Source organism: Lolium rigidum, chromosome 4, assembly GCF_022539505.1.
Source record: "Lolium rigidum isolate FL_2022 chromosome 4, APGP_CSIRO_Lrig_0.1, whole genome shotgun sequence".
NCBI lineage: Eukaryota > Viridiplantae > Streptophyta > Magnoliopsida > Poales > Poaceae > Lolium > Lolium rigidum.
In genome coordinates, this window is record NC_061511.1 from 176,703,966 (window position 1) to 176,720,661 (window position 16,696).

The following is a 16,696-nucleotide window of genomic DNA, read 5'->3' on the forward strand; positions in this document are numbered from 1 at the left end:
CCAAACTTTAGCTATATTCTCTTCTTTTTCATTTTCTTCTTTTTCCCACCTAGCACGCAATTCGGCCATCAATCTTATATTATTTACAAGATATAATGCTGTTGCAATCCCTGCCTTCTCAGGGCTTGGACGGTGCCCGCATCGCCGTGTGGGGCCACCACCGACAACCCTTTCCTTTATTTTCTTTTCCGTTCGCATCTCATCTCCCCCTGATCCCATCGTCCTCATCCTCCCGAGCTCCCTGCTCTCCGGTAAAATAAGTTTAGGTTTTCTGGCCGGCGGCAATCGCCAGCATCGCCTCCCCCCTCTCTAATCTTTTCTGCTTCGGCGGCGCCCACCCTAGGAACAAGCTCGCCAGATAGACTCGCCCGGCCCTTTTCCCCTTACGCAGGGGAGGCACACATCGCGAGTGGCTCGCCGGCGGTGTCATCGACCAGCGAACAGAGGGAGGCAACATCCGGCGCGCGGCCACGAGGCTCGAGCGCGCACGCGCGTACGAGCTGAATATCGAGTCCGCGGCGGCGGTGGTGGCGCTTGCTAGCGGTAGCCAGTCGGAGGAGACGGGCGCGGTGAGTACCGCGGGACGCAGAGCCGGTTGCTGCTCGCGGCCGCATGTGGTCGGCTCGGCGTCGGTGAGTTAAACGCAGCACAGTTGGCGTGTGGCGGCTCTGCATGAGGTGGTCGGGGCCAGCACCCAGCAGAGCTTGCGGCGGCTCGGGTGTGACGGCGCACGCGAGGCTGCACGGCGTATTGATGTCCAGACTCGGGTGTGGCATGCATCTCACGTGGCGGCCTGCTTGGTGCAGCGCGACGATGAATTGAGGACGATGAAGAGTGCAAAGAGAGGCGACGGAGGTAAGAAGTTGAGCAGGCATGCTGTGTTTAATACTACAGCAAGGAGATCAGCATGTCCAGCAGCCGGGTGCACATGGTGTGGCGAACGGCAGCAGCACCTGATGGTGAGCACCAGCTATCGAGTTCTAATCGTTAGGTAAGAATTTGTTGATGTCTAGGCCCGAAATCAGGCTGACTGTAACTCTCCTTCCCCCATGTCCATTGATGTTTCATCTGCATTGTTTCCTGCAGCTTTTAGTATATTGGTATCTTGGGAGTGCACTCTGAATTCAAAACATGCTATGCTAGCTATCTACATATGCGACAACAAATGCGTATTGCCAGAAGTATTATTGATGCATAGTGTTATTTTGCAGGCTTTGCTATCAGCTCTGTTCTTTCCAAGGGATCTCTGGTCATGATTCATTGGACCATAGGTAATATACTGAGATAAAGGACCATATAAATTTTCAACATGGGCAAACGTTATTCCAGTACAACTTTTTTCTGCTTTGTTTTATGCTTATGTTTTATGATTTATGCTCCTGTGATGTATGATATATATGTATAGTTGTGGGATTAGATTTGCAAATATCCGCAAAACAATTATGACCGTATGCTCGATCTATTTATTTAGTTTTCACTATGATGATTTTCCATGTTCATTATTTCATTTGTACAATGCACACGCATGCTGTTCATTATTTTACTTCGTCTGTTATTTTCATAGGCACACTTAACATCTTCCAAGTTTAGAAATTTATACTGTAATAATAATATCTCAGATTTCCCTCCTTGAATTTCTTTGTGTATTATATCTCGCTAGATCGATCCTCTTCGAATTTCTTAGTGCGTTTTTTGTCCTCCAATTTACTGAATGCAATCAAGGATTTTTTTTTTAACACCAAGAAGCAATAATTATGTTTCGTATACATCAACGATTTGTTTTGCACATATGTTGTATGTCATCCGGATAAAAAAATTATGCTGGCATTTACATTAAAATCAACAAACACAAAAGTTCCCCCCATTGAAACTATAATAAGCATCTGCTCTGTTTTCATCTCGCATTAATCAAATTTCACAAACTAATATACAACTCATATCTGATAAAACAGTGCCATTCATGTAGTAAGAGTGCATAATTATAAGTACTGTAATCAAGAGCAAATTCAAATAATATATAATTTTTTTGTCCCTATGAAATACAGTGCGTACTGTCAAATGTTTTGATATTCAAATATATTTTGAAAGGGATTTTGTGCTATTCGATAATTTTGAAAAATAATTTTCACATGAGAAATTTTATTGATTTCCTTAAATACCCACGCGTTCCTGAGCACGGTGCAACGCTCGGCGTCCCACGTGGTGCTACGTGAGTGTGGAAGCATGCGCAACCATCCGGGCACTAGCGCAACAAAGTCTACATGTCACCTAGCTTGCCGGAGCGCCACGGCGTGCATGGCCAGCAGGGCACTAGCGCACACAACGAGCACCTGACCATCAGGCGTATCGACTAGAAGCATATGGACATTTGCAAAGGTGTTGGTTTGGTAGATTTTCTCAATATTAGTTCTCTTAGTAGAATCGTCATGCAACAACTGAATTTAAACTTGAACATGGATTCAATAGGGGCAGGGCCTGGATGTACTAAAACATTATTCCATTTAGTCATAGTCAATGGATATATTTCTGTTATTTGGCAGTAGCATATGAGGTTTGAGAGGGCATAATTTTCTGAAAAATAAGCTAAAATTGAAATTATCACCGGAACGGAGTGAATATTTTCATGGGAGTTAACTTTCCTTTGATGCAATGTTGAGGGTTACTACTTCAATCATATAATTGCTCTATGCAGAAGGTTCATGTGCAATAACAAAATTTGGTGATACTCTTTATTAGTAAATCACTTCCATTATAATGGTATGATTCATTTGATAGTTTCTATCGCCTCAAGAGAAAGTTCAGTAGTGTACTCCTAGCATACAATTGGAGATATTTAAATCTGAAAGCGTCAGGAAATAATATAACGATGTACTTCTTTCAGTGAATTTTCAAAGCGGTCCAATCATCACACAAGCATTACTAGGATAAATGCTTAAATTATTTTGAATTTTTCTATTTTCCGAGAAACAAGTGAAGTGAGAAAAAGGTACTTTCATAGTAGATTGATTTTTGATATAGTTTTAGCTAAAGAGAAAAGCATTGCAGCATGTAGTATCTACAATAAGATGTGCTATTTTTTTTCTGATTATATCATGGGAGAATACAAGTGCACTATTATCATTGCTAATTGATTGATTTAATGTTTTGATACACTTCTTTGTTTTTGGTGCAAATAACTACTAACTTAGCACATAGTTCTCTTTCATCGATACATGTTCTTTATGTATTTCTCTATTCACTCTATCAAAGAATTTGTTGCTCCGGCTGTGCAATGATCAACCAAATGTTCCCACATCTTAAGATCAAGCCAATGTTCTGACATCTTAAGAAAGCATTACCCGGAGAGATATTGCAGTAGGGAGGGTGGATGGCACGTTTGTCCCTTCAAACAAGGGTTTGGTTGCATCGAGTATCATGGGAAGTATCGATGGGGGGTCATACGGGATGTTGCACTGCAGGTCTCTGGTTTTCCATCTACGTCAAGTATATGGGGGGGTCATATCGTGGCAAGTATTGTGTATACCCTTATTAGACATGAATTGCAATGAGAATTTACATATCAGGGAAGTATTCATGCTTCGTGGAGTTTGGGTTTGATAGATTTATAGGATATATCATAGATACTTCTACGGTGCTACCTTTATTGTGTTCTTCACCCTTCCTTTCCCTGCAATGCTTAGTTTCTCTTGTGGCCATGAATTTTTTTGCTTTCAGTGCTATTTTAGTTCAAAGCTTTCTTTAAAGCATTTTTATGAGTTTGAAAGGGTGTTGAACTCACAGTACCATATAGAACCAGTCAATCGGTACATTGGTTGGTGCTTCATGAGTGTTGTACTTTTCATGTACATCGGCAGGGTTGTTATCTAGAACTCATTTATATGTATCGTAGTGAAACATGATGATTTGAATCAACTTATTTTATCTTTAAATGTTGAATGGAGTTCTTAGTATGCATCTCCCATTGAGTACACAAAAGGAAGCCATGTACTCCCTCCGGTCTCTTTTAATTTGACTCAAATTTAGTACAACTTTATGCTAAATCAGAGTCAATGAAATAGGACCGGAGAGAGTAGTAGGTTTAGCTAGAAATTAAACACATCTAACTGTTTGTGTTTTTGTTCTACTGTGTTCTAAAAATAAATTCTTGATAGTTCTTTTCCAAGAACATGGCTGATAAGATTCCTTGCAAGCAACCAAAGGGTTTTAATATTACTGTAACAAGTGATCCATCTCTTAGTATTTGTTGTTTGTCTTGAACTGATTATTTTCTTTTGTTTTCACAAATTAGTGATATGCAAGAGTATAATCCCGAACTTCAACATTTTCTCAGTTGGCAAAAAGATGAAGCCTTAGAGGTAAATGTAAATTTCATGTTTAGTCATCATCATTTCGAGATCTTATTTATGTTCTAAGATCAGTTTCCTATACTATGATACAAATAGCTAGACCTTACAAGTAAGGGAGTAATACTCGACAAAAGAGAAATTAAGTTGGTCGTATTATGACTTGAAGGAGAGAGAAAAAATAGCTTGAGCAGAAAACATGAGTTCAGTCTTATGGCCCATTTTCCATTCATGCAAAAGCATTTTATTTTATTTTGACTGTAGAAAAAACATTTTATGTTAGTTTGAATAGTATTTTAACACGTTGTTGTGCATAAGAGAATGATTTTTAGCACTTCAAGGTTGTGTTTCGAGATCGGAAGTGAAAAATATAGACATGATAATGATGCATGTTAGTGAGTGATTAACTTGCTTTAGTGTTCAATATCCTCTCCAGTACCTGCTATGCATCCATTGACCTATGTGAATCTTGAGTTGATCTCCTTTATATACGTAATAACATGTAATTCTGCAATATACTTGAACAATAAGCCTATGCTCCGTGGATTCATGTGTATTATGTACTCTCTTTGAGTAGTATTTCAAAGATACACTAGAGATAAAGAAGATTTTGGCTTTCAAGTTAAAGCCGTCGCACAGTGGAGCTTTTCAAAATGTTGTGCTCCTACTAAAAAGAGAGCACATATTCCGTATTGGGTTTGGGTCATGTATCATCACTCGTATAGCAAACTGCCGCAATGTTGAATAGGCATGATCTACCTGTTGTTTCTACACTCACTGAATAACTTTAATCTGATTGGATTTCTCTAACTAATGATGATCTTGGATATGTACAAATGAAGATGGGTTGTCATGTGACTGAAGAGGATCGTCTTAGATCTGCTGCTGAAACCTTCCCTCTGAGGATACTGAGATGTCACGAATGATTTTGGCCAACGTCGACCCTTTTGCGTCGAGTTGTTTTATTTCCTGTATGAAAGCAATTAAAACTTGAGTATCCAGGTTTGGAAAATACATTGATGTGATATGGCGATCTTTGTGCACCATGGTATTTTAAAAATTATGTACACTATGTATATTGTATTGTAGTTCTCAGAGGAAAATGAAACTATTGTAGTTTAACATCACAAGATCTTGATCAAGATCATTTGTTGTTATAATGCTTGCTCCTATGCAATATGAAGAACCTTCTCAGGAAATCAAATATTTCTATTGTCTGTACTGGTTTCTTTTTTCCTAGACATAATTGCTTCATGTCTTACTTTACCTGATATGACCCACATCTTTATACTGCGGTGTATATTGTTTCTCTCAAAACAGATGGCATAATTTTCTTTGGTGATTTTATTCTACATGCAATATTTGTGCCCTCCAGAAAAGACATTATAAGCCTAACAGAGGGGAAATTTTTCACGAAAATAACTCATCATTTGCAGTGTCGCATGTTCTACCGTAGGTCCATGTGTTGTGTTTTTTTGGAGCGTTTAATGTGCCCCTGGTCTACAGTATGCATTATGCACATAAATAGATGAAGTGACAACCTAAACGCGTGCTACCACATCGGTCAAGCTATGATAGAACGATTTGTGCTACCACAACGGCCATGCTCTGATAGAATGAATTGCAGGCGGCGCGGCGAAGCGCGCTTCTTCATCTAGTTCTCATTAATTCTAACTTGGATGGCATTTGCTGTAGTAACAATTTTATTATTAAGATTCTCATGAGGCATAACTTTCGATTTCAAAAGATCAACATCAGCAGCAAGACTATCGACTTTAGAAGCAAGTATATCAATTTTTCCAAGCTTTTCTTCAACAGATTTGTTAAAAGCAGTTTGTGTACTAATAAATTCTTTAAGCATAGCTTCAAGTCCAGGGGGTGAATTCCTATTATTGTTGTAAGAATTCCCATAAGAATTACCATAGCCGTTGCCATTATTATAAGGATATGGCCTATAGTTGTTACTAGAATTGTTCCGGTAAGCATTGTTGTTGAAATTATTATTTTTAATGAAGTTTACATCAACATGTTCTTCTTGAGCTACCAATGAAGCTAACGGAACATTATTAGGATCAACATTAGTCCTATCATTCACAAGCATAGACATAATAGCATCAATCTTATCACTCAAGGAAGAGGTTTCTTCGACAGAATTTACCTTCTTACCTTGTGGAGCTCTTTCCGTGTGCCATTCAGAGTAATTGACCATCATATTATCAAGAAGCTTTGTTGCTTCACCAAGAGTGATGGACATAAAGGTACCTCCAGCAGCTGAATCCAATAGGTTCCGCGAAGAAAAATTCAGTCCCGCATAAAAGGTTTGGATGATCATCCAAGTAGTCGATCCATGGGTTGGGCAATTTTTAACCGAGAGATTTCATTCTTTCCCATGCTTGTGCAACATGTTCAGTATCTAATTGTTTAAAATTCATTATGCTACTCCTCAAAGATATAATTTTAGCAGGGGGATAATATCTACCAATAAAAGCATCCTTGCATTCAGTCCATGAATCAATACTATTCTTAGGCGAGAGATAGCAACCAATCTTTAGCTCTTCCTCTTAATGAGAAAGGGAACAATTTTAATTTTATAATGTCACCATCTACATCTTTATACTTTTGCATTTCACATAGTTCAACAAAATTATTAAGATGGGCAGCAGCATCATCAGAACTAACACCAGAAAATTGCTCTCGCATAACAAGATTTAGTAAAGCAGGTTTAATTTCAAAGAATTCTGCTGTAGTAGCAAGGTGGAGCAATAGGTGTGCATAAGAAATCATTATTATTTGTGGTTGTGAAGTCACACAACTTAGTATTTTCAGGAGTACCCATTTTAGCAATAGTAAATAAAGCAAACTAGATAAAGTAAATGCAAGTAACTAATTTTTTTGTGTTTTTGATATAGCAAACAAGATAACAAATAAAGTAAAACTAGCAACTAATTTTTTTGTATTTTGATTTAGTGCAGCAAACAAAGTAGTAAATAAAACTAAGCAAGACAAAAACAAAGTAAAGAGATTGGGATGTGGAGACTCCCCTTGCAGCGTGTCTTGATCTCCCCGGCAACGGCGCCAGAAATTTACTTGCTGGCGTGTAGTTGACGAGGGAGGAAATGGTGTAGCTTTCCTTCGATCCCCGGCAACGGCGCCAGAAATTTAGCTTGACACGCGTACAGCACGCGACCGTTGGGAACCCCAAGTGGAAGGTGTGATGCGTACAGCAGTAAGTTTCCCTCAGTTAGAAACCAAGGTTTATCGAACCAGTAGGAGTCAAGAAGCACGTTGAAGGTTGATGGCGGCGAGATGTAGTGCGGCGCAACACCAGGGATTCCGGCGCCAACGTGGAACCTGCACAACACAAACCAAGTACTTTGCCCCAACGAAACAGCGAGGTTGTCAATCTCACCGGCTTGTTGTAACAAAGGATTAGATGTATAGTGTGGATGATGATTGTTTGCAGAAAACAGTAGAACAAGTATTGCGATGAGATTGTATTTCAGTAAAGAGAATTAGACCGGGGTCCACAGTTCACTAGAGGTGTCTCTCCCATAAGATAAACAGTATGTTGGGTGAACAAATTACAGTTGGGCAATTGACAAATAAAGAGGGCATGACCATGCACATACATATTATGATGAGTATAGTGAGATTTAATTGGGCATTACGACAAAGTACATAGACCGCTATCCAGCCATGCATCTATGCCTAAAAAGTCCACCTTCGAGGTTATCATCCGAACCCCTCCGAGTATTAAGTTGCTAACAACGAGACAATTGCATTAAGTATTGCGCGTAATGTAATCAAGTAACTACATCCTCGAACATAGCACCAATGTTTTATCCCTAGTGGCAACAACACATCCATAATCTTAGAGATTTCTGTCACTTCCCCGATTCACGGAGACATGAACCCACTATCGAGCATAAATACTCCCTCTTGGAGTTACAAGCATCTACTTGGCCGGAAGCATCTACTAGTAACGGAGAGCATGCAAGATCATAAACAACACATAGATATAAATTGATAATCAACATAACATAGTATTCTCTATTCATCGGATCCCAACAAACGCAACATATAGAATTACGGATAGATGATCTTGATCATGTTCGGCAGCTCACAAGACCCGACAATTAAGCACAATGGGGAGAAGACAACCATCTAGCTACTGCTATGGACCCATAGTCCAGGGGTAGACTACTCACACATCACTCCGGAGGCGACCATGGCGGCGTAGAGTCCTCCGGGAGATGATTCCCCTCTCCGGCAGGGTGCCGGAGGCGATCTCCGAATCCCCCGAGATGGGATTGGCGGTGGCGGCGTCTCTGGAAGGTTTTCCGTATCGTGGCTCTCGGTACTGGGGGTTTCGCGACGGAGGCTATTTGTAGGCGGAAGGGCAGGTCAGGGGGCCACACGAGGGGCCCACACTACAGGTCGGCACGGCCAGGACTTGGGCCGCGCCGCCCTAGGGTGTGGCCCCCTCGTGGCCCCACTTCGTCTCCTCTTCGGTCTTCTGGAGGCTTCGTGGCAAAATAGGACCCTGGGCGTTGATTCCGTCCAATTCCGAGAATATTTCTTTACTAGGATTTCTGAAACCAAAAACAGCAGAAAACAGCAACTGGCACTTCGGCATCTTGTTAATAGGTTAGTTCCAGAAAATGCACGAATATGACATAAAGTGTGCATAAAACATGTAGATAACATCAATAATGTGGCATGGAACATAAGAAATTATCGATACGTCGGAGATGTATCAATAATCTTGCAGTCAAGAAAGGCAAGTTCATCGCTTGCTCATGTCATTTGATTATTTTTATCAAACTATATGCAAAGTACTATACTTATCACTCCTGCATTGAAAAGAAAATATTATTTTACAATTATGAATATGACTATGTGGTGGGCAATGGAACCATGGTATGTGTTGATTGGTGGAGGTTCCATTGCAAGGGTACTATTCATCTAGGACTAATCACCAATGGCGTCTAGTGATTCTAGCTCCGTACATATCGCGTTAACCATGAGATCTATAACATATCAGGGGAAGTCAGCTGTATCCTTTCCCTTCTGCATATCAACAGACTTGATAGAGCATGGCTGGGTGTTGTGATAACACCGCAGTAGGTTGGGAAATCCTTTTAAATCCCCATCCATGAGGATGAGAGCGCTCTACCGTCTATGATGGATTTTCCATAGCATATCAGGGGTAAAGCCGTATGAACGGAAGATGTCTACCGGGATATGTGAGTGGGACAAAAGGTTGGGTATGCAGGGTCGCAGAGAAGGCAGTGATTGGCTTGGTTCTTATACCTGACCTCACACCAAGGAAGTGTGGACAAGCTCATGACTTGGTTGGCAACAAGGATAAGTTATCTTATGGGAAAAGTAACACACCTTTGCAGAGTGTATCAAATTGCGACTGTCACTCCCTGTTTCGGGAAGGGAACTACGAACGCGGTAGGAAAGGAACTTCGTGAAGTTCTGGTCAACCTGTGAAGACTGACGGGGATAGTTTTCAGAATAAAATAAACCTTTTAAAGAAATGTTTAGGAAAACTTGCATCCACCTATGACTTTCTGGTATGTGGCTGTAGCTAGTGCATGATACACCTATTTCATATAAAGAACTTGTTGAGTACGCTCGTACTCATCCCTCTTTGAATCCTCTTCTTAGTTATGGAGGCACCGGAGCAGAAACTACCGTGGAACTCAAAGACAAGGGAGTCTACTGCAACAAGATTAAGAATCCTATCAAAGAAGTCAATGGAGTCAACTTCTGCATCAGCTAGAGTGGAAACTTAGACTAGTAATAGAAGGGAACCTTTCCCTAATCCTAGCACCTAAGTAGCTAGAATTCTATAGAAAGCCAAGTATCTCTAGAGCTAGAATTAGCAATAAGTTAGACTATGAGTCATTCTTCTAGAGCTTTATTTGAAGTTTTACCTCACTGTAAAGTAGGAGGCTGTGTTGATCTTCTGTAAACAGTTTGGGTATCCTTCTATAGACATGCCTTGGACTCGCATATGTTTCTGTTGCACCACTCTGAGGGATGTAATATGAGTGGAACGGTGTTTAACTTGTGTTATGTCAATGACTTGCGTACTACACCATGCAGTGTTATGCTGGGTCACCGCAATCCAGAAACCCATCTGCTAGACATTAGCGAGGAGGAGGCCATTGCAATGGCAATGGCCAATGGCGAGCTCGACCAACTCGCAATGTGGGATGACATCGTCGTCCAGCTTCGTGAATCCTCGCTAGCACAGAGGAGGCAGGTGAATCCTCCCGCCACGCCGACACGCACCCACGCGCGCCCCTTCTCATGCTTCATCCCCGGTCTGGGATCCGTCTTTGCCATCACCGCAGGCTCCCATTCGTCATCCATCGTCGGTCTACCAACTGCCATGGTGGATACCGGAGCTCATCGAATTAGTGACCGACGATGAGCAATAGTCCATGGCTAGGTTTTAGCATGCCTTACGAGCACATTTTAGTTTCTAATTATTTTATGCATTTTTATAATTACGTAAATTATGGGATTTTATGATCCTTTTTATGCGCCGGGCCGCAGGGGATACCCCTAGACGCACATGGACGCGCAGTTGATTTCGACCATTCGGACCGACGCAAACGGATGGCAGGACGTCAGTTTTAGCGATCGATTTGTGTCGGCCCGCTAGAGATGCCCTTACAAAAATATGCTATCAGGATCACTTCCGCCAACCAGACCTTTCATCCGAGACGACGAAATCATCAAGCTCACAAGATAGGTCCATCTAGGATAAAGTCCAACTTCATAGGCATTCCAAGGTCGGCCGCCTTATTAAAAGTAATTATTCGGGGTTGTCGGATATATCTGGATTAAGCCCATACCCCTACATACATGGGCTTGCACCACATCTAAGCCCATGACGATCATGACGCCAACGACGTGAAGGCCTGCATCAACAACGCTCCAACCGACCTACCTGTCGAGCTACACCAAGACTTCATGAAGACTTTCTCAACTAGACGTACATCGAACGAAGGCGCAAGGCCAAGACTATAAAGACCTAGCGTGCAACATGGAGACTCCTATCACTGAAGATTATATATACAGAAGCCATTCGTATAGAAGAAGAAGTTTAACACATGTACACCAAGTTGACGCCATGGAGATCCATAGTTATAAACCCTAAATCTCATCCGTAAACTCGCCTAATGAATCTATAAGCCCATCGAGTTCACCTTGTAGTGTTCATGCCTTTTACTGTATCTAGATCACACCGATAGTAGAGTCTGGGAGAAGTTATTCATCATCATTATCATCATGTCTTTGATCCAAACTTGTTTACCCAAGCACCTTGCCGAACAAATAAACCTGTCTCCAACCTCCGGAGCATGATTGACTTTGGATTGTGAACACAATTCTTGGTCTGAAGGCATAGAAGACTTGTAGTAGACGATAACTAAACAGATGAGTGACACCGTAACCCGAACCAACTCAGGTACATTTGCAAACACTAAGCTTTTCGTGTTTATAAAGCGGCCTACATCGTCCTAGAGGGACAATCAAGACATGCACAATTGACTCGTCTTGACCCTAGACTAAGTCATGGAGACCTTGTAATTGATATATAATCGATGCATCAGAAATATAAATAGATCTTTACATCTAGGTTGAGGGGCCAAAACTAGCTACATCGTCTACATATATTGTCTTTATTAGCCTCTGGCGAAGCATTCTTCCCACAACACCTAAGTCATCTCCGATAGCATATTTCGTTACTTTCCCCCGACATGACCAAAGGTGAAATTTCCTCAATACTGAATATTGCAAGGTTATGCGCATCATCAAGTGATGGGATATCAGGATCATCCCCGCACCCTCCCGCACCCCCAACCCTCCCACACCCTCCTGCACCCCCAACCCTAGCCGCGTCCCGCCGCCTCCGCCGCGGCAAAGACCTCGGGGAGTGGCGGCGACGGGGGCCTTCCCTTGTAACGCGGCGGGGATGACGACCAGGGAGTTCTCACGCGCGGCGGCAGCAGTCCCGCCTCCCGGGGCGGCGGCGGTCTGACGAGGATGGAGGGGCGACGGCGGCCCCCCCCCCGCCTCCCGCATGGATGGACGGTGTAATATCCCAGGATTTGAGACGATCGAGGGGTAGATTTTAGAAAGGGATGTGCATTGCATCGTAAAAATCTGGGGAAATTTCGCGCTTTATTAAAAAACCTGCATCTTAGAGGGGGGCAAGTTTCTCTCTCGACACCAGATAGGGTTAGGGTTCGAGAGTGCGATAAACTTGAACCTCACTTATCTTAATTAAGGTTTTGGAGAAGAGAGGGGAACAATCCACCTTTCATCTTAAGTTGCATGATTGAATTCAAACAAGTTAGGTGATAACGCGTGAAGCACACGTCCGTTGGGAACCCCAAGAGGAAGGTGTGATGCGTGCAGCAGCAAGTTTTCCCTCAGTAAGAAACCAAGGTTATCGAACCAGTAGGAGTCAAGGGCCACGTGAAGGTTGTTGGTGGCGGAGTGTAGTGCGGCGCAACACCAGGGATTCCGGCGCCAACGTGGAACCTGCACAACACAATCAAAATACTTTGCCCCAACTTAACAGTGAGGTTGTCAATCTCACCGGCTTGCTGTAAACAAAGGATTAAACGTATGGTGTGGAAAATGATGTTTGTTTGCGAAGAGCAGCAGAGAACAATGATTGCAGTAGATTGTATTTTGGATGTAAAAGAATGGACCGGGGTCCACAGTTCACTAGTGGTGTCTCTCCAATAAGAAATAGCATGTTGGGTGAACAAATTACAGTTGGGCAATTGACAAATAGAGAGGGCATAACAATGCACATACATATCATGATGACTAATATGAGATTTACTTAGGGCATTACGACAAAGTACATAGACCGCTATCCAGCATGCATCTATGCCTAAAAGTCCACCTTCGGGTTAGCATCCGCACCCCTTCCAGTATTAAGTTGCCAACAACAGACAATTGCATTAAGTATGGTGCGTAATGTAATCAACACAAATATCCTTAGACAAAGCATTGTTGTTTTATCCCTAGTGGCAACAACACATCCAGAACCTTAGAACTTTCTCTCACTGTCCCAGATTCAATGGAGGCATGAACCCACTATCGAGCATAAATACTCCCTCTTGGAGTCACAAGTATCAACTTGGCCAGAGCCTCTACTAGCAACGGAGAGCATGCAAGATCATAAACAACACATATATGATAGATCAATAATCAACTTGACATAGTATTCCATATTCATTGGATCCCAACAAACACAACATGTAGCATTACAAATAGATGATCTTGATCATGATAGGCAGCTCACAAGATCTAACATGATAGCACAATGAGGAGAAGACAACCATCTAGCTACTGCTATGGACCCATAGTCCAAGGATGAACTACTCACACATCAGTCCGGAGGCGATCATGGTGATGAAGAGTCCTCCGAGAGATGATTCCCCTCTCCGGCAGGGTGCCGGAGGCGATCTCCTGAATCCCCCGAGATGGGATTGGCGGTGGCGGTGTCTCTGGAACTTTTTCCGTATCGTGGCTTTCGGTCATAGGGTTTTAGCGATGGAGAGTTTAAGTAGGCGGAAGGGCAGAGTCGGGAGAGGCACGAGGGGCCCACACCACAGGCCGGCGCGGGCCCCTCCTTGGCCGCGCCGCCCTGTGGTCTGGCCACCTCGTGGCCCCACTTTGTATGCTCTTCGGTCTTCTGGAAGCTCCGTTGGAAAATAAGACCCTGGGCGTTGATTTCGTCCAATTCCGAGAATATTTCCTTTGTAGGATTTGTGAAACCAAAAACAGCACAAAACAGGAACTGGCGCTTCGGCATCTCGTTAATAGGTTAGTGCCGGAAAATGCATATAAATGATGTAAAGTGCGTATAAAACATGTGAGTATTGTCATAAAACTAGCATGGAACATAAAAAATTATAGATACGTTTGAGACGTATCATTAGGTTTGAATTTCAAATTCAAACCACAAATAGGTATATTATAATTCAAATAATGGATAATTCATTAAACAACTATATAACTTGGAAATTAATGAATATAAAAGAATAGAACATATATTAAAAGCTCATTAGGGAAAACTTGAGCTTTATTGATTAACACACAAGATACATTGTCATTTCCAATATTCATATGAATTATAATTATTACAGCACATTACAGAAATTGAATAAATGAAGCTAGGAGAAGGGGGTATAAAACATTTTCACAAGTTAACCCTAGTCATCCATCGACAACAGCTCCAAAAGGGTAAGAAAACAAGAAAATCAAGAACACACAGCCAGCAAAACTATCCAGGACAGTTCCACCAAGGACTGTTTTCTGTAGAACAAGAACTGATGAAATAGATCATCACAAGCTAGCCAGGAGGAGCATGGCAAGCTTAAACCATCAACCGGAAGCAAAACCTCTGCATCAACACATATTCTAGGAGCTGGAGTGAGGTATACCCAATAATCATGAGCAAGCACTGTTTTGCTCATCCAAATCAAGCATATGCATAAGCCACATAAGCCATAGGGTGAGCTACCCTGTTTGTATCATCATCTGGCAACTGGCCATGTGGTGCAAGAAAAATAAAGGAAAGGCTAGCAGGAATTCATCCAAGGGAACACGGGTTAAGTCAAAATAATGATCATTGAGCTAACCAAAGAAATCCTGCAAGGAATTGAACCCTATCTAGGCAACCAGACTCACCTAGCACCCTATAGCTAGCTATACCATCAGAATATAGACATTTATATGTCTATTTTCATTTCAACATCAAATATACTGGAGGCACTTGAATAACTACCAGTAGTATTGCACAGAAGCATACAAAAATGGTAGGACCAACCATAACTAGTTAGGGTCACAACAACTACCCATCCACACACAAAAGACAACTAGACAAGCCTATCATCACTCCAAGGAGTTCAAGCATCACAGGAGGTGCCAACACATGTTGGTTTCCATCCAGTTATTGCACAGGATGCACAAGAATCACCACTGCATCAGTAGATCATGCTTGCCTGTCAGAAATAGGAAGCAAAACATCACTGACAAGCACAAGTAATTGAAATAGCTCACACAGAGGCAACCAGGTGCATCAAACTAATCAAACAACCAACAGAATTGCTTTCACAAGCAACAACAACAACCAGTACTTGGTGCGGACCTAGATACACAGGCATCAGCAGCATATAAAATAAATGCATAGAAGTGTATAAGCCAACATGAAGCTCTGATGATCACAGGATCATCCAAAGCCACAGAGATAGGTAGTAATCACTGCAAGCCATAACATATAATACACATATATAATTTTGCCATTTATAATTGTATCCAGAAGCACACCATCAAGGAATGGAGACAACTAGCCAACAACCTAGCTCAGCAGAGTTGTACCATGAATTAGAGTTCAATGAGCAACACACCAGTGGCACTGGCTCTTGCATAAAGCAAGGGTTACTCACAGTAATCAAGCCAGGGGAAGAGAAGATGAATACACATGACAACCAAGTAGCAGCAGCAGTGGCTGGAGCAACATGGCATGCCATGAGCATCATAGCATGCTCATGAGCATCTACACAAGAACCATAGCAGCAGTAATAGCATGAACACAAACATAGGCTAGAGAGAGGGGAGCAACAACACAAGCATGGTCATAGAGCTATAGCATAGCAAGCTAGAATGCATAAGCAGCAGCTCACAGAGGTAGCACAGCACACAACAGCAACCATAGTAGCAGCACACAGCACATAGGTGCAGGAGTAGCAGCAGCGCAACACCTTGGACGCCAAGGCATCCAGTGGTGAGCAAGGTGGAAGAACAGATAAGAGAGAGGGGGGGCGGAGCACTTACAGGCGAAGCGGACGAGGAGCGCAGCCATGGCGGCACAGGCTAGGGGCACGGCGGCGCTAGGCCAAGCCAGGCCAGGCCACGGCAACGCCGCAGCACCTAGCACCACCACGGCGGGGCTCACGACAGCGCCATAGCGCCAGGGACGCGAGCGAGCAGCGAGATCGCCGCGGATCCCGTAACCCTAGCCACAGAGGAGGGGCGGGGACGAGCGGGAGCGACGCCAACTCCAGATCGACGCGGAGGAGAGTGACCGGTGTCGGGAGGCGGTTCGATTGCGCTCCATGGCGAGGGCCGGTATCGCCGGAGTCAACCGGAATCGGCCAGCAATGGCGAGGGCGACGCGAGCGTCGCAGGAGCGTGTGGGGAATTAGCGTTAGGACGAAGGAGACGACGCGCGAGCGACTGGGTTGGTTGGACCGAGCCCAACGGGCTGGTCCAACCTAACCAGCTCGGGCTGCCTAACAGGTGGGCTT

General features: G+C 43.0%; 1 protein-coding gene across 1 annotated transcript; it reads left to right on the forward strand.

Annotated features, from left to right (window-relative positions):
• The first annotated feature begins 603 nt into the window (after nucleotides 1-603).
• Nucleotides 604-5,564, forward strand: LOC124706409. Its single transcript, XM_047238073.1, has 4 exons — nucleotides 604-991; nucleotides 1,212-1,271; nucleotides 4,289-4,355; nucleotides 5,186-5,564. Exons 1-4 carry the CDS (start codon nucleotides 828-830, stop codon nucleotides 5,267-5,269), a joined length of 375 nt encoding a protein of 124 aa, XP_047094029.1. The 5' UTR covers nucleotides 604-827; the 3' UTR covers nucleotides 5,270-5,564.
• The last annotated feature ends 11,132 nt before the right edge of the window (nucleotides 5,565-16,696 follow it).